A 25,791-nucleotide genomic window follows, 5' to 3' on the forward strand; every position below is an offset into this window, starting at 1 on the left:
TGGATGGGTGTCAACAGACTCAAACTCAACCCTGATAAGACGGAGTGGCTGTGGATTTTGCCTCCCAAGGACAATTCTATTTGTCCGTCCATCACCCATTATTATTATTATTTATTAGATTTGTATGCCATAGACTCGGGGCAGCTCACAACAGTGATCAAAAACAATACATGGTAACAAATCTAATATTTAAAAAATGTAAAAATAACAATTTTACATTAAAAAGTCTAAAAAAACCCCAATATATAAAAACATACACCCAATCATATCATACAGAAAAACTACATGGGCAAGGGGGAGATGTTTCAGTTCCCCGATGCCTGACGACAGAGGTGGGTTTTAAGGAGTTTACGAAAGGCAAGGAGGCAATACATAGTACAAATCTAATGGTTAAAAAGGACAGCTTAAAACTTGTATTATAAAAACAGTCATGCATCCCAGACAAACCATACATAAAATGAAACAACCCGGGGGAATCAATTCCCCCATACCTGACGGCAGAGGTGGTTTTTTAGGAGTTTGCGAAAGGCAAGGAGGGTGGGGGCAATTCTGATCTCCGGAAGGAGTTGGTTCCAGAGGGTCGGGGCCGCCACAGAGAAGGTTCTCCCCCTGGGCTCTGCCAGACGACATTGTTTCGTCAACGGGACCCAGAGAAGGCCAACTCTGTGGGACCTAATCAGTCGCTGGGATTCATGCAGCAGAAGGCGGTCCCAGAGATATTCTGGTCCGATGCCATGAAGGGTTTTATAGGTCATAACCAACACTTTGAATTGTGACCGGAAACTGATTGGCAACCAATGCAGACTGCGGAGTGTTGGTGTGACATGGGCATACCTAGGGCAGCCCACGATTGCTCTCGTCACTGCATTCTGCACGATCTGTAGTTTCCGAACACAGATCTGTAGTTTCATCCAAGGACCTCTGGAGCTGGAGTGACACCAATTTCTCAGCAACCTTCCCCATGAATGGAAAGTTGGAGACCGGATGACAATTATTGAATACAACTGGGTCCAGGGAAGCCTTCTTGAGGAGAGGGCATATGAGTGCCTCCTTGTAGGGAGCTAGAAAGGTCTTCTCCCTCAAGGAAGCGTTGACAATCTCCTGGACCCAGCTCTGTGTCATCTCCCTGCTGGCCAAGACCAGCCAGGAGGGACATGGGTCCAGCAAACAGGTGGCAATGCTCACAGCTCCCATGGCCTTGTCCATTTCATCAGGTGTTACCAGGTCAAACTCCTCCCACACAATAGGACTAAGACAGGCCCCTGTCACCTTGACTGACTGATTGTTAGCCAACACTGCGTTCTAATTGGAGTCAAGGTCCGTCCAAATCTGAGCAATTTTATCAGCGAAAGGCTTATTGAAGTCCTTAGCACTATCCCGCAAAGGTTCCCAACTCCCCTTGATTAGGAAGGGAGCAGGTTACCCTAAACAGGGCTCCTGGGCAGGATTCCACTGATGCAATCAAGGCGGCATGATACGTGCATCTTGCTGCCTTGAGCACCACTTTATAACTATGAAATATGTGGGTGCTAAAGATATGATAAATCATGTTTACTAATTAATTAAGATCCAAATCTCACAAATTAAACCTTAATAAATTGTAGGGATGATGTTTTTGTTCATATGAAAGATTACATTACCAACACAGCAGGGGTTCCGAAAAGGTGTATAATTTCTTCAATTAATTCCAGTAGTCTTAGAAGTGTAGCATCTTCATATTCAAACCTCTTGCCAAGTAAAAAATAAACTATGATATTGACGGTTGCAGCTTTCAGAATTGTTGCTGGGTCAAATGGCTTTCCTGGCCGTGAGCAATAAATGTAAAACAGAATTGTGAAAGAATCCCAGATTTAAACATGTTCTCCATTACTTTAAGATTAGGGATAAGATTACATGCATTTATCATGGAAGCTAGTTTGTACTCTGGGTAGAAGATAGGAAGAGAACACAGGTTTATGAACTAAAAATCACTAACAATAAGACAAAGAATTATTCTATAACCCAGTGATGGCGAACCTTTTTTTTCCTTGGGTGCCAAAAAAGTGTGTGTGTGTGTGCACGCTCTCATGCATGTATGAGTGCTCATACCCATAATTCAATGCCTGGAGTGGGCGAAAATAGCTTCCCCAGCCCCCCAAAGGCCCTCTGGTGGCCAGAAGCAGCCTGTTTCCCAACTTCTGGTGGGCCCAGCAGGCTCGTGTTTCTCTCTCCCCAGGCTCCAAACACCCTCCCCCATCCCCCATCAGCTCTCTGGAAGCCAAAAACACCACCTCAGAGCTAAAAATCAGCTGGCCGGCACACACATGCACATTGGAGCTGAGCTAGGGCAAAACACAAGTGCTATATGTTCCCCATCACTGCTATAACCTATCCTACCAAAAGTAGTTACATGCCAATGTAGTACTAGAGACATGCATTATTTGGAGTGAGAAACAGTTACATTTCTGATGACAGGTAAAATGCAGCAGCAGCATTCTAGTCCCTGTGATCAGTATGGAAATGGAAGAACAGACCATGTTTCTGGCAGCATGAAAAATAAAATGAGCAACACAAAAGTTTTAATAAATAAACCTAAGGCTTCAGAGAGCAGTTTCCCTCTCTGTAGTGAAGGACAGAGTCCAATCTCTTTCTATTAGAGAGGAAGCTAACTTTTATCTACAATTTGTTTCTGATGTTATTTATGTTATTTGTAATGATTGCATTCCTTGCAAAATTTGAAACTGTTAGAATAAGATGTTTTAAGGACCAAATTTGATTCATTCCAGAATTGAGTTAACAGAGTGTCTTGTAATCTGGAATAGAGAGTACTGGACCATAAAGATAAGGTGAAATTATCAACAGAACTAACAGACATTAGACTATAAAACATGTACAGGCAGTTTGATAAGTTAAGTTTAATATATTCCTCAGAAGGTTTTGCATCCACTGTTTGTCACTCTTTCCTAATGCAGTCTCCACAACCTAATTCCTAAAGCAGATGGTGATCATGCCCAATGTACGGTATTTTCAAACATCATATGGAAATATTTTGGATTCCAGAAAGGTTTTGGCAAGTTTAATTCATCTTTGTCATTTCATATTTATTTATTGCAAGCAATGAATTGTTGATGAGAAAAAATGTAGTATTAAGGTGGAAGCTACCATAATAATTTAATTAAATATGGAGAAAGATGTTGATAATTTTTATTAGCCATATTCATTCTTAATTTTTTCAAATTTTGCTATGCTGATTGTGGGATCAAAATAGAAGTTTATATATTGGTGATAGTTGCAAATTATGTTCCAAGGAATGAAGATAATAGAATCCTGAGCCATGAGTTTAAGGTTAAATTGTGCAATAATCTCAATGTGATCTTGTGGTGATAGGGAGAGTGTTAAAGGACAGGAATGCTTGGGAGGGATTGGCTACAGGAAAGTGGGCCATTTGGAGAGCCAGGAATTGTGGTGAATGGTGTTGGTTTAGAGCTTAGGTTTTTAACATATTCTGCTTAATTTGATAACATGAATATTACTGACTCAAAGCCTGGAGGAAGTCCAATTCCTGACACTTTTTCATATACAAAAGCAATGTTCATATTGGAAATGATTTATCTTTCTATAAAATTCAATAGCTAATTTAATATAACAATTCCTCATAAATAACACTTATTGGCATATTTTTCTGAAAAGATTCTTCTAGATCTTCTATATATAGATTGCCTTGAAACAGCAGAGGGGTGCTACTGGTATGGTCCTATTCTACTAACCGCTAGCGGCTGCGGTGGAAGGCTCCGCCCACCCACCTTGGACACTTCTGCGTGCATGCAAGTGCGTGCATGAAACAGTAGCAATGGGATACAGAATGTTTTGAAAGATAACTGATAAATCTCTAGGACAGAATACCAACTCACCTTCATAAGTCTCACATATCTTTATCAAGACACTGCACTCTTCACTAATTTTGTCTTCAACAATCCTCTTGCCCATTCCATAATCCCGTAATGCAGATATTGAAAACTGCCGCATCTGTCTCCAGTTCTCACCATTAGTAAAAACAATACCTGGAGAGGTAATAAGAGTCAAATTAGACATAAGACTTCAAGTTGAAGATCAGTTTGAATCAGGAAAATTCCACCATTATAATGAATATGTCTGAAGAGTATAAAAATTGAAGGGCATAGAAAGAATTTATTTACTTCTAGCATAACAAATGCACTATTCATACTCTTATCAGATGGTTACTTAAGTGTGATGTTTAAAGTTTAAGCTGCCTGTGATAATTAAGAATTGCAGTTTAGCATCTAAAAATACCCCTGTTCAGCATGTTTACTGTATATGCAGTTCAGCATATAAAAATATCCCTGATGTCTCTTATAAGGAAAAATATTAGGAGATAATCCAAATTGAAGTCTGGGAGAACAGCCCTGCCTTCCTTCCTTAGACAGTGGGCCAGATAATTCCAACATTTAGTACTGACTTGGCTGTGCAAATTCTCAGGTACCATAATTTGGGGCAACTGAAGAACAATGCATGCACGATACTGGGGTTTCCTGGACCCCAAATGTGCAAACAAGTAAAATAAACATGTTCGAAGATTGGATTCTTACTGTTAGTACAATTAACAATTACAAATACCCCGAGTTTGCCGCCCCGAGTTTGCGGAGAGGGGCGGCATATAAATCCAATAAATCTAATCTAATCTAATATCTGTAAGGATATAGAGTTATCCTGTAGTAAGATGGGTGGCCATTAAATGTAATAAATAAAAATAATTGCTATATCTTTTGTTCTCTGGATGCCTCTGTTGGCACTGAGGGATTAAATCAAATCAATCTGTTGTGATTTCCAGAAGCTGCCCAAATTCTCTGATGTTACCCTCTATGAAAACTTTACATGAAACATTCCACATGTAATCCTTATTTATCAACTGTAAATAATTCTGGTGAAAAGGTTGTTGGCCTCCCCTCCCTCCTTTCATTTGCGTTGGACTGTTCCTGCGGCACTGCTGAGCAGCTCCTGGGATTGGGTTGTTCTCGGGAGCGGCTTGACTCATTTCTGGCTGCAGCGCGCCGCTTTGTAACCCCCGTGATCGGGCCATTCCCCGGGGGCGGCTTGTTTTGCTTTCATCTGGGGCTATGTGTTAGGGCCTCCGCTTGGCGGTCCCCTTCCCCCCCTTTTCTCCGTGGCGTGGTGCAGGCCTTTCTGCATCCCGAGCCTGTTCGTGGTTAAAGAGCGGTGCGAGGGCTGTGTGGCAAGTGTAGGAATCCCCCCTTCTGATACTCTGTCTCGTTACCTGGCCAAATTGGGGCCGTATTTCACTCGCCTTGGGCTTGGGCCTTGTTTAAGCTCGTACCTGGGCGTTAAATCCCTTCATGTTAAAACGATCTTTGCATTCCAACTGTTTCCTTCCCATTTTGAAACGCAATGCCCCACTGATTAAAACTGTCAGGTGTTACCTATTGTGGGATGGGGGATGGTATAGCTTGGCTGAATCTCATTGCCATCGTGAGGGGATCAGCGGCTTGAATGGGCCGGCCTCGCTCCCCGAGGAGGCACTGGCTCATTGTCCCTGAATATATTACATATAAGTCATTTTATACCTTGGATGATCAGTTCTGATAGATTATTTCCAGCTGCTGGAAGACCTAATCTATCTGGTGTTTTCAGCCCACATGAGTGGTTTGGTGTGGACGGGGAGCATGGATTGATTTAATGAGATCTATTTAATTAGTCTCCATTAATTATAATTGAGGGTGACAATTTGTAATTTATTTATTGCCAATAATGAACTATTCCTGATTTGTTCATGCATATACAGAACTGGAGAATTCAATTTATTTATCAACTATGCAATTTTAATTATAGATTATTTATTACACAATAATAAATTATGGGAATAATTAATTCATTGAGTTAAAATCAAGGGAGGTGGGTAGTAGGACTAACTAACTTTAAGGGGGAGGCCCACCTCTTATTTGTTTTAGGGATTGTGGTATTAGTAATACCACATACGCATACTATTGGATCATACAGGATTGAGGGATTTTGCTTATTTAGCACTCATTATCAAGCAGAATCATTACAGAGAGCTCTTTACATCAATTTAAGGTAACCTTTGGCTGGTCAAATGTTGGTTAATTATACCTCTGGGTTCAGTATTATTTAATCTATTATCAACCCATTTATGGGTATGTTCCTACAGGCGCATATGTGTGTGTATGCATGTGTGTGTATGTCCAGGGCCGCCGATAGGGCAGTATTACTGGGAGTGGCGTCACAGGCCTGGGGAATTTGGAAAATGGGGGGGCCCGGCGCCCGCCAAAAACTCCCCAACCCAGATTGCGATGGGGAAAAGCGCGCCAAGGAAAGCAAAAGGACCAGAGACACCTCGCCAAACTTCGCCTCTGCGGAGCTTCTCTGACCGCGGCCCGCACCTTCTTCCCACCCCCATGAGGAAAGAAGGCAGGGAGGCTGGCAGACAGGCAGGGAGCCCCGATCGCAGCCACGGAAGAAAGCGCAGGGGTGACTTGGCCCTACGGAAGCCAAGCTGCGCTGCTGGGGAAGCCGGGAAATGACTGAGCCTGGCCAGCTTCTCCGCCGGCCTTCTATGTCCCCCAAGGATTGTGAGGGCAAGAGAGCAGCGCCTTTCGGCCTCTGGAGGTGCTGGGCCGGGGATTCGGGGATTCCCCTCCTGGAAACCGGGCAGGGGGCGGAGTGGCTGTCTGAGCCCCCTTGGACTCTCTTGGGCTTTTTTCGGCCCCACTTGAGGGGAAAAGCGGTCCAGGCCCCGGGGCGTCCAGGGATGGAGGGCGCTTCATTCAGCCCGGAAGGGTTGCGGAGGTTTCCCAGGGAAAAGCTCTCTGCCCAGCGCGAGGAAAGAAGGGGCGCCTGTCTCGTTCTGCCACTCTAGGAAGGAGCAGTTGTTGGTCCAGACTCTCCAAGGCAGGTGGTGGAAATTGTGGCGGAGCGGTTTGCAGCTGGGCAGAAGGTCTGAAGCAGCCAAGGAGCCCCGTTTCTCCCCCCCTGGAAACTGGGGCAGTCGGGGTGGAGTGGCTATTTGGGACACCTTGGACTCCCTTAGGCCTGTTTCGCCTCCCCCCCCTCGAGCAGGGAAGCCATCCAGGCACCGGGGTCTCCCGGGATGGAGGGCGCTTCGTTCAGCCCGGAGATCCACTGGCGGTACTTCCGCGGTTTCGATGGCTTCTTTTGGGCGGGCGCTAGCTTATTCGCTCGCCTTCCTGCTGCTGGCGCTGGTGAGGGCTGGGTTCTTTTTCACTCTTTCTTTCTTTCTTTCATTTCTTTTTCTTTCTTTCTCTTTCTCTCTTTCTCTCTTGCTCTTTCATTCTTTTTTTCTTTCTCTTGCTTTCTCTCCTTCCTTCCCTCCTTCCATTTCTTTCATTCCCCCTCTCTATTTTTATTTCTCATTCATTCTCTTTCTTTCTTTTCTCTTTCTTTCTTTCTTTCCTTCTTTCTTTCTTTCTTTCTTTCTTTCTTTTGTTTCTTTTTCTTTCTTTCTCTCTTGCTCTTTCATTCTTTTTTCTTTCTCTTGCTTTCTTTCTTTCTCTTGCTTTCTCTCCTTCCTTCCCTCCTTCCATTTCTTTCATTCCCCCCCTCTCTTTTTATTTCTCTTTCATTCTCTCTCTTGCTTTCTTTCTTGCTCTTTTTCTTTCTCTCTTTTACCTTCCCTTCCTCTATTTCTTCTTTTCTTTCTCCTTCCTACCTTCTTCCCTCCCTCCCTTCCTTCAGTCCTTCCTCTCTTACTCTCCCCTTTCATAAGTTTCCTTGCTTCCTTCCTCTGTTCCTGTCCCTTCTCCCTTTCTTTCCTTCCTTCCCTCCCTCCATTTCTTGCTTTCCTTCTCCTTCCTCCCTTCTTTCACTCCTTCCTCTCTTACTCTCCCCTTTCACCTTTCCTTGCTTCCTTTGCACCCTTCCTCTGTTCCTGTCCCTTCCCTCTTTCCTTCCTTCCTTCCCACCCTCTGTCCATTCATTCACCCATTCCTCTCTTGCTCAACCCTTTTACCCTTCCTTCCTTCCTTCCTTCCTTCCTTCCTTCCTTCCTTCCTTCCTTCCTTCGTAGCTCTCCCTCGCCTTTCTTCCCTTCCTTCTAGATGGGAGTGCCCCCTCAAGACACCCGCCTGACTGCTGGTACCCTGCTTTTTCTCTCCCCTCGTCCTTTCCAGCTCCTCGCCGGTGGCTGCCGGGTGTGGGATCCCCCTCCCCTCTCCCCTCGCTAGAAAGCACATGTTTTTTTGTCAACAAGAAGGGAGAAGTGCCAAGGAGCCGTAAATAAGCCTCGCTCCGCCTGACCAATGCCAGGAGGATCTTTCTTTCCCTTGTCACTCCCGCTTCTTTCTTTCTCCTGGACGAGTCCACACAATCGGCTTAACCCAGTTCCTGAAATAACCTATGTCAGTGCTTCCCAACCTTGACAACTTGAAGATATCTGGACTTCAACTCCCAGAATTCCCCAGCCAGCATTTGCTGGCTGGAGAATTCTGGGAGTTAAAGTCCAGATATCTTCAAGTTGCCAAGGTTGGGAAACACGGGCCTATGGGACCGCCTCGCTTGGCGTGAAGCGGGAAATGATCCCCGGGGGATGGAGTGGCTTGGCGACTTAAAATAGTTTTAAAATGGCGGGGGGGGGGCAGACACTTAGGCTGTATGAGGCCCCAAAATTCCTGATGGTGGCCCTGCGTATGTCTATATATTTACGTATATATAATTTAATGTATACACTTACACATGTAAAGTTTCATAATACATGATAATGATATAGTTGTGATGGATGTGTGATTCTGTGTATGCTTCATTGTCTGTACATTTGTATGTGCGTATTGGTATATATGTACATATATGTATATTGCATAAATCAACATTCCGGTCAGGAGTTTAGCTACCCCCTTTTGCTCATATTTACTTTCGCTGGGCAGAAGTTGGCTTAATACAATATAAGATATAAGAATATAAGATAAAAGGTTTAACAATATGTCTAAAGTTATTTTAGAGGTGTTTGATTACAATAAAAGAAGGAATAAGAAAAAACAAATAGGGAGGAAGAGATTCAAGAAGGGAAGGAAGCAACAGGCCTAAAAATGAAAAGGCACAAGAAATAACTATTTTGGAAAACTATGGTATAGCAATTATATGAGGGATTAGAACAATGAAATAATGTGATAGAGAACTCAAAAGACAAAACTAGATTTTTTTACCAGAGGTAGTTTCTTTGTGTTTTGTCATATATACCTAGATTAAAGTTTTGGATTTTTTAACCCTGCTGTTCTGTTCGGGTCGTATGTGACCCGAAACCAAGTTTGAGTCCCCTGTAAAACATTTTCCCTGCATATCTGAAACTTGAAATTTCATGACTTTTCATCATTTCAGGGGTTCTCTCTATGAGAATTTTTTTTGGGGGGTGGGGGGCTTAGTTTTTGCTGGGCAAAAAAACTTCCTAATGTTATGTTCGGGTCACATACGACCCGGACCGAAAACTCTTCATTTGAAGTGCTTATGTTTGGTCAATTTGAAAACTGTTTTCACTTGGAAAGTAGTCTGAACATTTCTGCACACAATGCTATGAAAATTGAAAAGAAAAAAGTAAATCTTATTGGTTTATTTTGTGGATATAATGCACCCCCCCCCCATTTTTGTGAATTTTTTTCAATTTATGGATAGTTTTGCTTGCAAAATCCATTCTATTTTACTAAAGTTGGTGTGGGATTGGTAGCTTGAACATTTCTGAATATAAGAAAAATATAAAGGAACTGAAAAAAATGATTCTTACTGGTTTTTTAACATCAGAAATAAGCCCCCCCCCCTTCGGCTGCTTGCATCCATTTTCACTTTTTATTTTTTTATGCTCCAAATCCGAAATATTCTTTAAAATCTTAGGCATTCATTTACTCAATTTAACAATGCTGATCATCAAAGAAATATTTGTGGGGGTGGGGGGAAAATGTTTTTTCTGGGCAAAAAAAAAGTCATGTTTACTCTGTTCGGGTCATATAGACCCGGACCAAAATGATTTTTTTTAGGTACTTGAATTTGATCTTTTTGAAAACTTTTTCAACTGGAAAACTAATTTGAACATTTATGAACATAATGATATGAAAATTGAACTGGAAAAATTGAGACTTATATTTTTATTTTGATCAAAAAGCCCCTCCCCCCATCCTTTCTGAATTTCGTGTCAATTTCTACTTTTTAAGGCTACAAATCCCTAAGGAATTTTCCCCCAAAAGGTTTGATATACTAACTTGAACAGTCCTGAACATAAGAAAAATATAAATGAACTGAAAAAAATGGTTCTTATTGGTTTATTTTTGCCACAAAAGGGCCACCCCCCTCGGCCTTGCTGTGTGCCATTATTGTCACTTTTTATACATATTTGGCTAGAAATATTTGGAATATCCTTTTGAAACAATCCTGAACATAAGAAAAATAGAAATGAACTGAAAAAAAATGATTCTTATTGGTTTATTTTTGAATATAAGACCATATTGTTTTATACTCGAGTATAAGCCTACTCGAGTATAAGCCTATTTGAGTATAAGCATGGGGGCCCATTTATGTGCAAAATAAACCAATATGCATCAATTTTTCCAGTTCAATTTTCATATCATTATGTTCAGAAATGTTCAAGCTACCAATCCCACACCAACTTTAGTAAAATAGAATGGATTTTGCAAGCAAAACTATCCATAAATTGAAAAAAAAATCACAAAAACGGGGGGGGGCATGCAATATATCCGCAAAATAAACCAATAAGATTTACTTTTTTCATTTCAATTTTCATATCATTGTGTGCAGAAATGTTCAGACTACTTTCCAAGTGAAAAAAGTTTTCAAATTGACCAAACATAAGCACTTCAAATGAAGAGTTTTCGGTCCGGGTCGTATGTGACCCGAACATAATATTAGGAAGTTTTTCGAACAGAACAGCAGGGTTTTAATGAATGAATTTTATAAACAAATTTTCTTTTGGAAGAGTTAGGGGTAATTTTTAAATTTGAATATATACCATCAATCTGCTAATTATGAGTTGAGTTAGGATGGGAGAAACTCAGGAAAGGTTAAAGAGGGTAGAAGAGGAAGTAGAGGGGGAGGAAGAGAAGGAGAGAGAGGTGGTAGAGGAGGAGTGAAGAAGTTAATAGGGAGGAGGAAGAGATGGAGAAAGAGAGAGAGAGTGCAAGAAAAAACAAGAAGGGGGCAGATTGGTGATGGATTAAAAAAAATTGAATAAGAAGTGGATTCTGGAATAATAGACTAAATTGTGTAACTATATATGATGCTTGTAATATTGAAAGGTATGTATATAATGCAAATTTATTTGTGAGAAGATGGAGAAAAATAAAAAAAAATTGCAAAAAAGAGAATAAACTTTTGCTATAGAACAGGGGTCTGCAAACTTGGCAATTATAATACTTGTGGACTTCAACTCCCAGAATTCATCAGCCAACAAAGCAAAGGGAGTTGAAGTCTACAAGTTTTAAAGTTGCCAAGGTTGGAGATCTCTGCTCTAGTGGATCACAGCCACTGAGATGCACTGAAAATTTGCCTTCTGCAATCCCAGCTGGCTTCTAACACACACACACCCAAGAAAATTTCAAAGGAGGTTTTACCTGTTCCCACAGCTCTCAACCAGCATGCAACATGCTCTGCAGGGAGGCCCTTCAGCTCCAATGGCTGAACATTTGCATAGATATTGCCAAAGTTGCTCTGCACAGAGAGCAGCCATCAAGGTTGCTAAAGAGACCAATGCTGTGACGTTTATCTAAAACATCATCAATCAGCATTCTAAAGAATCAAAGCACAGTTTAGGAGGGAGGCTAGGCTTCTCCACAGGTAGCAAAGTCGGAGGAGCAGAAAGTTCCCAGATAAAGGGAACAGCTGAGGAGGAATTAGAGAGGAAACAATGGAGGTCTGCTTAGAGGGAACAGTGGAGGCAATCTGTTTATCTTTGTGTCAGATTTTCTGAGGTGGGAGGGAAGAGGAGGGGAGGGCAGAGAGAAGGTCGCGGGCTACCCACAAAATTGGGACTTTTTAAAAATGCCACAGGATGGGGGACAAATGATTAAAAATTGGGACTGTCCCGCCAAAAGCGGGAGGTCTAGTCACCTTAGTTTACTACCATTTATTACCATCATATTTTCATTGTATTTCTGAGTACATGATATTGATTAGAGTTTTGCAAGGAGTGTCAACTGCAATCCAGAACAAACAACTTACCAAACCCCTTTGAATAGTCCTTATAAATGGGGATGATGGGCCTCTCTGCAAATGCCTCTGCCTGGTTCACCAAAGCCTCTTTGACCGTCTCATATCCAGTCAGAACCACCATTTTCTGGCATCCCATTTGAAGACGGAAAACAGGACCATATTCTTTTGACAACTGGAATTCAGCCGATGAAAAATGAGAGGCAGATATATGATCAACAATTAGTCTCACATGAGGGAAATCATGCCTCACAAATCCAAGGCTGAAGTATTTCTTCCTATCTTTTCTGGTATAAACTAAGAATTTAAAGGCATCTAGTGCAAAACCCCATGTGTATATGTATATATATATATATACATATACACACATATATATATATATATATATATATATATATATATATATATATATATATATATATATATATGTTTTTTATGTCGGATCACCCTGGTATATTGAAGGAACTTCACAGCTCCTTTTTGCCTCTAGGCCCAACCCAGGGCCATTTCAAGGCAATTTCCGCAAAAAAACATGTGATACATACATACATATATACATACATACATACATACATACATACATACATACATACATACATATATATATGTGTGTGTGTGTGTGTGTGTGTGTGTGTGTGTTTTTGTAGATTTTCACGGGTACAGGTATGACGGTCTTGGCATATTCGGGTTTCTTCCCATGTAAGATTCAGAGATTTGTCATGAAATTTCGACGAGGTCACACTCGTCATCTTCAGGCTGGTGCTTCTGTCCTTGTTCTAGGGTGAACACAGCGAGACCTGAGCTGCCTTCCCTCTATGGTGGGTGGGTGTGGTTTGATGGCTCAGCAGCTGCATGCTGTGTTGAAACTTCCTGGTGAGTCATTGGGGTAACACCTGAGGTCGTTGATGTAACCAAGGTATGCTGATTAGTTAATGTTTGTGGATTGGGGGTGATATCCTGAGTAGTTGGAGCTTGCAGGCTACTTAGTTGTTTTGCAATGCTCCGCTTTCCTGCGCTGCTTTCCCGGGCAGCTGGCTTTACTGGCTGGCGCAAGGCAGCCACCGCGGCGACAACAACAACAGCACCGTGGCAGCTGCTGATGCCGAGAGCTCCAAGCCCACTCTCAAACATCAACGCCAGGCTTTGGGTGAGCAGAGCTGTGCGCCGTGGCAGGAGCCGGCGGGGAGGCAGATGTGGCACCTCTGCCGGAAAGGCTGTCAAAGAGGCCCTGAAGGGGGACAGGGCGGTCCTCAACGCCTGTGTCAGCGACAAGGTGGCTGTGCCGGCCGGGGCGGGAGAGGGCTGTAGTTGCACGGGAATGTGCCGCTGGTGGGGCCTGGTCCGAGAGGAGCTGCCACTATCGCTGCACCAATGGCAGCTGTCGGGGCAGAGCCAAGGGGAGGGTGCAGCAGTGGTGCCCACCGGAGAAGCGGAGAGAGAGAGAAGTGGACTGAAAGAAAGAAAAGGGAAAGAGAGGGAGTGAAAGAGAAGTGGACAGGAAGGAAGGAGGGAGAGAAGGAAGGAAGAGAGAGAAAGGGGGGAGAAAGGGAGAGAGAGAGAGAAAGGGGGGAGAGAGAAAGGGAGAGAGGGAGAGAGAAAGAAAAAGAGGGACAGAGAAAGAAAAATGAGAAAATAATGGAGGGAAAGAACAAGGGAGAGGAAAATGAAACAGAGAGAAGGAAAAAAAGGGAGAGGGAACAGAAGTGGAGAGGAAAGAGGGAGGGAACGAAGGAAGGAGAAATGGAGGGAGTTTATTGATTTAAGTTTAAATAAAGAAGTAAACATTACTTTATTACTTCTTTATTTTAAATATATTTTTCCCATTTTGTTTTTTTACTTTAAATAAGGTATGTGCAGTGTGCATAGGGATTTGTTCATATGTTTTTTTTATAGTCCGGCCCTCCAACAGTCTGAGGGACAGTGAACTGACCCCCTGTGTAAAAAGTTTTGGGACCCCTGCTCTATGGCCTCCCCAAGATACACAAAAAGGAACACCACTCAGACCCATAGTCAACTCCATAGGTTCACCCCTACAGAATCTTGCCAAACAACTCCAGCTCTATGCAGAATCCATCATGTCTCATGTACAAAACTCATTCCACTTCATAGAAATGATAAAGGAACAAAACCTACAACCCAGTGACCTTTGTAAGTTTCAATGTCATATCTCTCTTCACCCAAGTGTCTATTAAAGAAGCCCTTTAATATATAAGATATACTGTATATACATACTGCTCAACAAAATAACACATCCTAGATCTGAATGAATGAAATATTCTCATTAAATATTCCATTTGCACAACTATTCCATTTGCACAACAGCATGTGAAAAAGACTGCCAGTGTTACTTCCTAAGAGGACCATTTGATTTCACAGAAGTTTGATTTTCTTGAAGTTATATTCTGTTTTTTAAGTGTTGCATTTGTTTTTCTGAGCAGTGTGTGTGTGTGTGTGTGTGTGTGTAATTATTTCAGATAAACAATTAGAAAAATATACATCCTATTAACATCCTATTAATAAATGTACATTCTATTAATATTTTTGTTTGTATAATCCTTGCAGCATATATAAACAAATGCAAAAACAAAGTTAAAGTCATACATTTCCATAGACTCCTTAGAACCAACAGGGAGTGTATCAATCTTATTCCAGTTAACGGGATAACCTAATAAATTGCCAAACTTAATAGCAGCATCAGTACAAATTTGGCAAAGAACATTCATAGTTCTTAATGATTAGTTATTACCTTTAGCATTGTCTTATAAGGCCTCTTCCAATCCATTATGTGCAGATTTCCTAAAATGGGTATGGTCCTTGGTCCAGGTGGAAGGTTTTGGGAACTGTTACTCTGGAAACAACCCATTTTGAAAAGTAATAAAACTGTAAAAATAAATAATAGTAACAATAAAACAAGTCCTGTCCAAGCCATTTCCTTTCAGAAGGAGTTTTCAGTAAAAATTAAAATGAAATCTGCAAACAGAAATGATACGGACATGCATTTCAATCTATTGCACTAAGCAGAAGCTTAGCTAGTTTTTGTACTGAATCATCAGACTGCCCCTTATGCTAAATCCCTTTGAACCTTGCTCTATATTTGATTGTTTACCATTCACTGTGATACTTGTAAGGATTGTGCCCAGTGAAGGGCTACCAATTTTTTTACTACAACACTGTGGGCTTGGCTTATGCATAAGGTGACCAGACTGTAACATTGCTAAAGAGGGACACCATTGACCAGGGGCGGAGGGAGCGGGGAGGGGGCGTCTTGCTTATATTTTGCTTATAACCCAAGAATCTTCAGTTCTAATGATCAGCTTCTCATGCATGAGAAATGAAGCATTTCCAAAGGGAAAAAACCAAGAAAGTCACATTGTTGGGGTTTTTTTTTTGAAAAAGCAGCTTTGGCACAACAGTGTCACTTCTCTTGAATAGTAGGCAGAGTTCTGCTGGCTCTTAATGAATAGGCTCAACTTCAGAGGTTTCCAGTGTGGGAATAAAAGTATACGGTTCCCTTCTTCACAGAATCTTAAGCAGACCATGATTAATGCTATAATTTTGTCTGGGGTACCTGACAAACTAGCTCATTTCATAATTCATCAAACAGTCCATCCTTGAACTAGTCAATTACAGTAAGTCTCTTTCATTCCAATCAATAACTGAAATTTCGTAATTACTCTGACACCAAACACCCTGTCTTAGATGGTGGATCTCAAGGGCAATTGTTACCTGCCTGAAAGAATCCTTGAAATTAGTTTTGAGAGGGAGAGAGAGAGAAGAACAGAGGGAGGGAGGGAAGGAGAAGGAGAGAGGGAGGGAAGGAGGAAGGAAGGAAGAAAGGAAGGAAGGAAGGAAGGAAGGAAGGAAGGAAGGAAGGAAGGAAAGAAACCAAATCAGAATTGGTCAGAATCAGAAGTACACTTACTCTCATTGTAGCTCTCTTAGCTCATCAAAAATCCTACATGGGCATAATTGGGTTGTTCTTTGGTTTTCATATAATTTTGACAGTAAATTTGCTTGATTTCCCATTGTATTAGTCTGACATGAAAATTGAAGTCAGCATCATATGGCTATCATGATGGGAGCTAAAACAACTCATCATTTGCTCTCTCTTTCTCTCTCTCTTCCTCCCTCCCTCCTTCTCATTCTTTCTCTCCCTTCCTTCCTCTCTCTTTTTTCTCTCTCTTTTTCCCTCCATCTCTAATTCTCTTTCTTTCTCTCTCTCCCTCCTTCCTCCCCTCTTGCTCAGTTTCTTTCACCGGAATCTTGCCCAATATGCGGTTCAATTCTCGCCAGTTTAATTCTCAGCTAGTTCCAAGGAGGTGATTTAAATGCCCCAATTCCTGAGGCAAAACTCTGACCGGCCAGTACGGCCACCCGATGGCAGGCTTCACATGCAAGGAGGAGCAGCCCAAGCGCACATCCTCTTTCCCAAGACCAGCGACCGAGGAAAGGGCCCAGGTGCTACTTGAAGGCACTGCCCTATAGCCGCAAATGGGCAAGTGGTGGTGGCTGGGAAACAGGGGGCATGGCGACCCAGAGTTGGAGTCCCAGTCCCGGGAGGGAGGAGGAGGAGGCTGGCGGCATCAGCATCACACTGACCCCACTCCCATCTTCTCTTCCTCCCCCTGCCTCCATCTCCCCCTCCCTTTCCTTGTAGCCTGAGCGGTAGCGGGCGGCAATGCCAGTAGTAGCAGTATTGACCACAATAGCAGTAGCAGCACACAACGGGGAGTGTGGAGAGGCGAAGGAAGAAGGGGAACTTCCTGAGCTGCCGAGACTTATCAATAATAATAATAATAATAATAATAATAATAATAATAATAATTTATTAGATTTGTATGCCGCCCCTCTCCGAAGACTCGGGGCGGCTCACAACAAATGCCACTCTCTGTTAAAATTGGGACATCTTGGAAACCCGGTGGGATGCAGAACAAATGATTGAAAAGCGTGACTGTCCGGCTGAATGCGGGATGTCTGGTCACCTTACTAAAGTAACCAGATTTTAAGATTGGGAAAGAGGGGCACCATTGAGCGGGGGAGGGGGGCTCTCTTTCTCTCCCTCTTTCTCTCTCTCCATCCCTCTTTCTTCTTTCCTCTCTTTTTCCTCTCTCTTTCTCTCTCTCTTCCTTCTTCCCTCTATCTGTCTTTCTTTCTCTCTCCCTCCTCCCCTCCCCTCCTCTCTCCCCCTTTCTTTCTGTTTCTCTCTTCCTCTTTTCTCTCTTTCTCTCTTCATCCCTCTCTTTCCCTCTCTTTCTCTCTCCCTCCATCTTTCTTTCTCTCTCTCCCTCCCTCCCTCTTTATTTCTTTTCTTTCTTTCTCTTTCTTTCCCCCCCTCTTTCTTTTTCTCTCTCCCTCTTTCCCTCCCCCTCTTTCTTTCTCTCCCTTCCTTCCTCTTCTCCCCTCCCTCCTCCCCCCCACAAACCCAGCCCTTCCCTGGAGCTCACTAAGTGCTTCGGCCCAGGAGCAGCTTTACCTGGAGAGAGAGGGCAAGGGCTTCCATCCCTCCTTCTGGCTCAGAGGCCGATGGGTGGGATGTCTGCAGTGCAGGAGCGGCCTAGCTTCCCTGCCCCGATGGTGCCCGGGTGGAAGTGAAGGCGGGAGAAGAGGCAGAGTGGGGAAGCGGGCCCAAAGACTCAGCATGTGCTTCCCTTCTCCCACAAAGTTTCTGCCCATGGACCCGGACAGCCACCTGACTTGCACTCCAAGTTGTCACATCCACTGCCCATTCACCACCACCACCCCGCCCGGCTCAAGACCGAGATAGAAGGCCAGCTGTGGGGGGATCAAAGGATGACACCCCAGTTCTGATGCCCCATTACTTATGAACGCAGCCGGCATTCCTCTTTGGAGGGGGGGGGGGTTGGGAAGGAAGAGCCCGGCCAGCCCTCAAGCTCCTCCTGGGTCGCAGCAAATCCTCCTGCCTGCTGTTCCCTCTTCCACAGGAGTGCAACACTGGGACATGACTGGGCCTGTCTGGGGGTGGGGCAGGGGAAACGGGCAAGCAAAGACCCTGCACAGCTGGTCGGAAGTAAGCACAGAGACCTCCGGCAAAGCTGGGTTGGGGCAGGGGGGGCCAGGCAGCAGCGGAGAGCTCAGAATCCCCTCCCACCAGCCTCTTCCCAAGGGGGTTGGTTGGGAGAAAAAACAAAGTGGGACATTTTTCAAAGGGTGTGGGATGTGAGACAAATGATGAAAAAGTGTGACTGTCCTGCTGAAAGCGGGATGTCTGGTCACCTTATACTACTCAAAGAAAACCCAGAAGCTGGGCAGAAGCTAGGGAAATAACGGGAGCTCACCCCATTATGCAGCACTAAAAAATTGAATAGCTAAACTGCTGACCTTTCAGTCAACAAGCTTAGCCAATGAGCCACCCCATCCCTATATACTTGTACTATATAATAATTAATTATTCTGTGTGAGGTTTCAGTTTTATCTGAGTGTTATGCCAATGTAAACTGATGTATTGCAATGAGATTTGAATTACTATTTAGAAATCCAACTTTTCACATCTGATTAGATTTTAAAGAGAACTAGAAAAAATAGGTTTTAATCAAAGAAATGGTATAGTAGTTGCTGTAGTTACTTGGAAAGCAATCTCATTGTTTTCAGTTGAATATGATTGAATGTTTTAAAGTGTTTTAGGATTTTAATTTTTTAAAATTGTATTAATTGGATCAATTGTATTACTATGTTTTCTATATTTGCTGTGAGCCGCCCCGAGTCCACGGAGAGGGGCGGCATACAAATCCAATCAATCAATCAATCAATCAATCATTAAATGTGATGCAGGAAGCACTGGGAATAGCAATCAATTAACGAAAGCATCAAGGTAATGATACACTTTAATCTGTCCCAATATATTTGAACCAAATGGGATTATTAATGTTTTGAGTAAAATAAGTTATAGGCTAAATTAGTACAGCAGCGAAATATTTAGATTTTAGTAAGGCATTTCACAAAATAGATCACAACCGACTTCTTGGAGAGGCAAAGGAAGATTCCTTTGAAATTGCTTTCCTTCTGTCCTTGCCAAGTTCCCATGTGAACTCAGATTTCAAATACACAATGAAGGTAATGGAAGCAACAAGGAAGAAGAGGGGGAGAGAGCAGGTGGAGTGGGTGATGTAGGAGATTATCAGTCTGAGCCTAAGGGTGGGGTCAAATGAATCATCAGTCCCAAATCTCTTCATGCCCACAAGAGATTTAAACCCAGTCCACCTTTAACTCCTTTAACTCTTATCTATCACCAATTTGTTTTGACCATTAGTAGTTCAGAAACTTTTACAGAGCATAAGCTTGATAAACACCTTTATATTCATTTGAATTGCATGGACTTCTGATTTTTCTGTGGTTGACAGTTCTTCCTGTTAGCTATTTTGTCATATAGTTTAATAACTTGCAAATAGAATTATTATTTAATATAAATAATGAATAAATTCATAAAATAATAATAAATATTTTAAAATTTCGGGGACTGGTTTTGCAAGGGATAGGAAACTAATATGTTTTAATATATTAAGTATTCAATATACTTCATATAATTCATTCATTGCAGCAATGCAAAAATTTAAATGGATTTAAGTCCTGGAGAAAATGGTTAACATAGATATTATCTAATCTCCCTACAAATTTCTCTAATAGTAGGAGAATGTACATTGATCTGAGGTCCCTGTAGAACTTGCAGTGCAATAAGACACGTGAGATACATTCAGAAAGAAGAATAGAATAGAATTATTTATTGGCCAAGTGTAAGTGGACACACAAGTAAATTGTCTTGGTGCACATGCTCAGTGCACATAAAAGAAAAGATACGTTCATCAAGAATCATAAGGTACAACACTTAGTAATAGCCATAGGGTACAAATAAGGAATCAAATCAAATCAGGTTCCCCATTATCACATGTACATGTTCATTCGGCTAGTGGATTTTATCATAACCATCATGAGTGCTGAGGGGAGGATATTAAATCTGAGTCTAAAAATGTTTTTGTAATCTTAGGAAAGGTCAGGTCTTTCTGATACCTTGCTCCTTCCCACAGACTCCATTTAATCCAATTTCTGATGTGGAGAGGTATCCTTTTAACTTCTAGTTGGAATTCCATGACTCTTAATTTATTAGTAACCACTTGTTTGGCTTGATCATGACTTAAGGAGATTAAGAACAATGAAGAGTCCCTAGTGCTATCTGAACCTAATTGTTTTCTTGCAGAGGTTTTATTACCCAAATTAGGTAACATCATTGGTGGTAGTAAGATTAAGAACAATGGGGAAATCCCATAAAAGGCAAGCTTGTGCTCTATCCTTTGTTTCCAGGGAGACAAGTTACCTATCATTTCTAAAGGTATCAAGCCTTCTGGGGAAAATGGAATTTTCCACCAACAAATCATTATCATCTTCTTGATCCTAACCTGAATTTGAGGCATTCCTGTCTCAATTCTCAATTGAGCATTATTTGATATCCCAATAGGTATAGCTAAAATTGATCACAGGAATTTGTTTGTACAAATGTGAGATATCTTTCTTCGAAAAAAATATTGTTTCTCTCCTGTAAATAATTTGCATCAATGTTTTAGCCTCAAAATGTTTTAAGGCTGTGGAGACTAATTATCCTTTGCCTGTTTTTTTTAAAACAATATTGCTGGAATTTGAGGACCTAAGGGCTGATTGCATTGTGGGATCTAGATGTGCCTTCCAACTACATTTCATATGGAAAACAACCCCAAGGTACTTAAAATAGACTGACCTGTTGTACATTCTGTCCTCCTAATCTACAGGAGTATTGAATAGCTATTTTGGCAAACACTAGTATTTTCAATTTATCAAAATTGAGGACCAGGTTATTTTGTCTGTAGTACTTTAATGTTGTTGCACAGTTTTCTTTAATCCAATTGAGGTTTGAGAAATAATAGTGACATTTTCAGTGTAAAGAGGTGTTTGGATTTTGCATTATGCTAAATTGGGAGGATACAAGTCTTTACATGCAAAAGGTCAAATAATTAAAGATTGAAAAGAAACAAGACCAAGATTCATCCATGGCATATCATGGCTGCCCTGAGTCCGAAGAATAGAGCGGAAATCAACAAACAAACGTGTTCTGTCTGGGTTTTCCCAGACCTCAACACCAACTGAAAAAACAGCCAGACACTCTGGTAAAAGCCAAAAGTATTTTATAGCTGGAAAAAATAAGCACAAAGGAAAACCTGTCTTCACAACAGACAAGCTATAATACGTTACAGCAGGGTCCTGATGTCCAGTCAATACCATAAGCTTCTTGCTGGCACCCCCCCCCAAGGTTTCAATAGTCCAAGGCACAAACCAGGATTGTAAGCCACCAAAGTTCACAGACAGGTCTCACGAATCTCCAAGATAAAACTCCACAAGCCAGGAAGGGTGGGTCCGCCTTTTATCCTTTCCCAAGAGCACCACACCCAAACCCAGCTGTGACCTCTAATGCTGGAAATACTTAGCCAATTGAGTCCATCTCTGATTAGCTCTCCTTTGTCGCATATCTATGATGTCTTGAGCATTTTCCCCTAAGGAATCCAGGCTGCTTGCTGGGGAGAGCTCCCCCTGGTGGGACTCTGGCTGTCCTTCTTCTTCAGCCTGGGATTCCTCTTCCTCGTCAGTCTGCACCTCCTGTTCCTCAGCCTCTCCCTCTGAGCTGGAAACCGACAGAAGGTCAGCCATTCCCGGAGGGGTCCCAGACTGAACCACAACACAAACGTAAGTAAGTAATTACTCCTTTTTGAGCATTTATTGTGCCAGATAAAGTTACACTCCAGTTTTAAGGTGGAGTTGGAATATAATTTTTGTATGTGATAGAGATATCTATCAATAGTGGTACTTTTGAATTTATCCCAGAGCTATTCTGGCTATTGAGTCAAAGGTTTGTTTAAAATTGAGGAAAGTCACAAAAAGAGGATTTTCATATGTATATTTTTGTGCAAGATGGTGAAGTACCAAGATGTGGTAGAAGAAAAAGGAGAGAGGAAGAAAGAAAAGGAAAGAAAGAAAGAGATACAGAGAAACACACATACATGGAGACAGGGAAACACAGAGACACACAGAGAAAAATAAAGAAAAAGAGAGAAAAAGAAAAAAAGAAAGAGGGAGAGAGAGAGAGAGAGAAAAAAAAGTAAGAAGAGAGAGAGAAAGAGAGAGACAGAGACCGAGAGAGAGAGAGAGAGAGACAAAGAAAGAAAGAAAGAAGGAAAGAAAGAAAGAAAGAAAGAAAGAAAGAAAGAGACAGAGAGGTGAACACTAGTGTTGGGCGAACTGAACTTGCATAGTTCGGGTTTGGGTTCAAGTTTGGCATTCAAACAAACTCTGTGATGCAACATTATCAACAGCCTTGTTGTAAGCTGAAGCCATGCTGTCTCCGGACATGAAACGCAAGGACTGGCTGTGATTGGACGTGTGTCCTGCTGACCAATGATTGGCCAGCCAGATGCATGGCTGAGATTGGTCCGGAGGGACACCTGACCTGTCTGTATAAAAGGCAGGACAATGCGGTGCATCACCATTAAAAGAGCTATTAGTTAATTAGGGACAGTGCTGTTGCTGCTGCTGACAGGGAGAGATAGGTTGGGGAGATTTCTAAAATCACCTAGGCTGCATCTGGTGGCTGCTGCCACTGAAAGGGAGATTTCTTAACTGTGCAATTGTTTTCAAAAGGTCAGATCAGCTAGGCATCCAAGGCAAGAAAAGAAAAAGACTTCTGTGTGCAGGGGGCAGTTCTTCTGTCCCCAAGTTGCAGTTCTCCAGTGTGCCAATTTGTTCCTTTGGGCAAAGCCACCTAGCCATCAAGCCAAGGCATTGTTGAGAAAAAATGGGGAGGAAATGGGCTCCCTGCAACTCCTGCCGGTGCTGGTCTCTCTGCCACTTTCTGGGGAAGAGGAGGAGGATGGGAGGGGGGATGGTCAGCTGGAGCTGGGCACACAGCTTCATTTATGTTGTCCTCAGAGAGGGGTGGCATACAAATCAAATAAGTAAATAAATAAATTTCCATTGATGGAATTGCGTTCTACCCCCTCCTGCCTGCTGCCCACCCCTGCTGCTAGGGTAGCTGCTTTCTTCATGAGGGTGAGGGAGACATCAAAGGGGGGGGGAGAGAAAAAAAATGAAGCAGTAGCTTTGCATATGCTCAACAGCCAGTGAGTGAGAGAGGGAGAGAGGGAGAGAGAGAGAGATTGGAGGGTTTCTACTGCAATAAAAGGGCCAGACTGGGAAACAATATACAAAAACAAATGCTGAGGGGTTTCTTTTTCAGATTTTCAGTTATCTGTCACCCCACCGCCCAAGGGTGTCCTGCTTTATCAAAGTTATAATATAGTCACCTTACTCTAAGGTGATGATGGCCTTGGAATCAGGCTGGAACCAGCTGAGGGGGAGTCTGCTCCATCTCTGAGAGCAACACCTTCCCTAATTCCCAAGCGGTTATAGCAAAAGCGAAAGCATTTGAAAGATGCCAATGAGTATTCCTCTCCCCCCTCCAAAAGAATGGCAGGACACAGTGCTGGACCTGACAATCCATTTACAACTCTCTAAAGCAGGGGTATCAAACTCATGGCCTGTGTGCCAATTGCGGCCCTTAGGACAATATTTTGCAGCCCCACCTCAATATCAAAGTTTAATGTTAATGCACCCTGAGTTTGATATGAATGGCACTTTTCAGTGTTGTGTGCAAAGCTGAATGAACCTACCAATCATGGTGGGGTATATTGCTCTCAAAGGCGGGACATCAGCCAGGCATATTGCGAACTTGCGCCATTATCCGGGCTCAGAAGCGGAGGCGGAAATTGCTACTCAGCAGGACAGAAAAAATGCGGAAAAGACACATTGGCTAAAGTTTAGCTGCTAAACACTGAAACAGTGACACCAAGTGGAATTATATATTACACAGCCCCAAACATGTCTTTTTCAAAGCCTGCAGTGAAGAGAAAGTTTGGTGATGAGCACAGACAATTTCAGGAAAAGTGGGAGGTGCAATATCTGACATAATCTTTGTTTGTGAAACATGGCTGAATACATCCTATCCTGACTCCATCATCACACCAAGTAACTACCTTGTTTTCTGGTCTGACCGTGAATCCCGCAGAGGAGGTGGTGTAGCTATATTTTATAAAAATTCACTCAATCTAAAAAACATCCAAGTTGCACATGACCTTATCCTTCCTGAAACCATTTATATGATCTTTCCCTCAATACCACACTCCACTTCCTACTTTGCTACAGAGCTCCAGACTACGACATTACCCATGCAACAATTTTTTTTGAAAAATAGTTTATTGAGTTTCACACATTAAAAAAAGGGGGGAGAGAAGGGGAGGAAAGGGGTCCATGGGGTCAGAGAGATACAAAATGGTAAACAAATAGTTACATCATAGTACAAAAATTTTAAGATATACAGAAGGTTGTCAATGTCATTGAGTAATTGTCTTGTAAGGAGGATTACATTTCTTTAAAAAATATAGAATATATATACATAGTCCATAATAATGAGTAAATGAGTAAATGAAACAAATAATGAGTAAAGGACCCAGGAAAGGGGGAAAAAATTGAAAGATCAGAAAAGAAATATAGGGAAGAAAGAGATAGAGGGAGGTATGGGAGATAAGGAATGGGGTGAGGGAGATCTGCACAATCGCACATGTTTGCAGGGTATGCGACATAATAGTAGGATAGAGTAGTAGGTGTATATAATAAAAAGATATAAAAATTAATATGAAATTAAATCCATAATGAATAATTGTATTGAAATAATGTGGTTTAATTCTTAATTCGGGTTAGTTTAGAAATGGATAGAAAAGAGAAGAATTATGTTGCAAAAATTTTCAAAGTCGAGTTAGTTGTCGGTATTTGGATTTCTTATATTAGTATATAATATTTTCATTTAGAGCGGTCGAAGATGAGGTGAATTTACTAGTTTTAAGAAATAAAGGATTGGTATTTTTTTGCTGCGATCCATTGATACCAATTGTCCCATATCTTATAAAAATCAGATTCTTTTTTGTTTTGGATTTCCATAGTAATTTTAGTCATCTTGGAACATTCCATAATTTTGGTGATAACTGTAACGTAGCCCCCCGGTCGCGCATCGTTTCCCTATGTGGAACTTTGTCTCTCTGACAAAACCTCCATATGAGCCACTCCGGGACTCTTCCACTCGTCACCTTACTCAGAAAGTGGCCTTTCTTGTGGCCATCACCTCGGCCAGAATTTCTGAATTGGCCGCCCTGTCTATGCACAAGGACCTCCTTCGTCTAGATCCTTCCTTTCTTCCTAAAATAAACTCATTGTTCCATAGATCCCAGGAACTCTCCCTTCCTTCCTTTTGCTCTAGGCCTGTACATCCTCTGGAACGAAAGTGGCACACCTTGGATGTCAGGCGAGCCTTACACATTTATTTAAAGTGCACAGCAAAATGGAGGAAATCCGAGGCCCTTTTCATCTCTTATCCCCCGGCCTCTATGGGGAGGAAAGTAACTCCAATACTATTGGCAGATGAATAAGGATGGTCATAGCTAAAGCCTACAATATATCTACAGCTTCTCGTCCTAAGGGTATTACGGCCCACTCTACCAGGAGCACAGCTGTCTC

The 25,791-nt window shown here is 42.2% G+C and overlaps 1 protein-coding gene across 2 annotated transcripts in view; it reads right to left on the reverse strand.

The window, feature by feature from the left end:
* The window catches only part of LOC139156615 (cytochrome P450 2K1-like), a 35,518-nt gene extending 20,265 nt beyond the window's left edge, over positions 1-15,253 (reverse strand). The window contains exons 1-4 of one of the 2 annotated variants that reach the window (XM_070732469.1): positions 14,939-15,253; positions 12,205-12,367; positions 3,891-4,040; positions 1,641-1,801 (exon numbers count right to left, since the gene is read on the reverse strand). In XM_070732469.1, coding sequence (XP_070588570.1) covers positions 1,641-1,801; positions 3,891-4,040; positions 12,205-12,367; positions 14,939-15,121 — 657 coding nt within the window. In that variant the 5' untranslated portion in view covers positions 15,122-15,253. Of the gene's footprint in view, positions 1-1,640; positions 1,802-3,890; positions 4,041-6,366; positions 7,411-12,204; positions 12,368-14,938 lie in introns of those variants that run through there. The other variant, XM_070732470.1, reaches the window with a different exon arrangement.
* Positions 15,254-25,791: the final 10,538 nt, after the last annotated feature.

Source organism: Erythrolamprus reginae, chromosome 1 (genome assembly GCF_031021105.1).
Source record: "Erythrolamprus reginae isolate rEryReg1 chromosome 1, rEryReg1.hap1, whole genome shotgun sequence".
Lineage (NCBI taxonomy): Eukaryota > Metazoa > Chordata > Lepidosauria > Squamata > Dipsadidae > Erythrolamprus > Erythrolamprus reginae.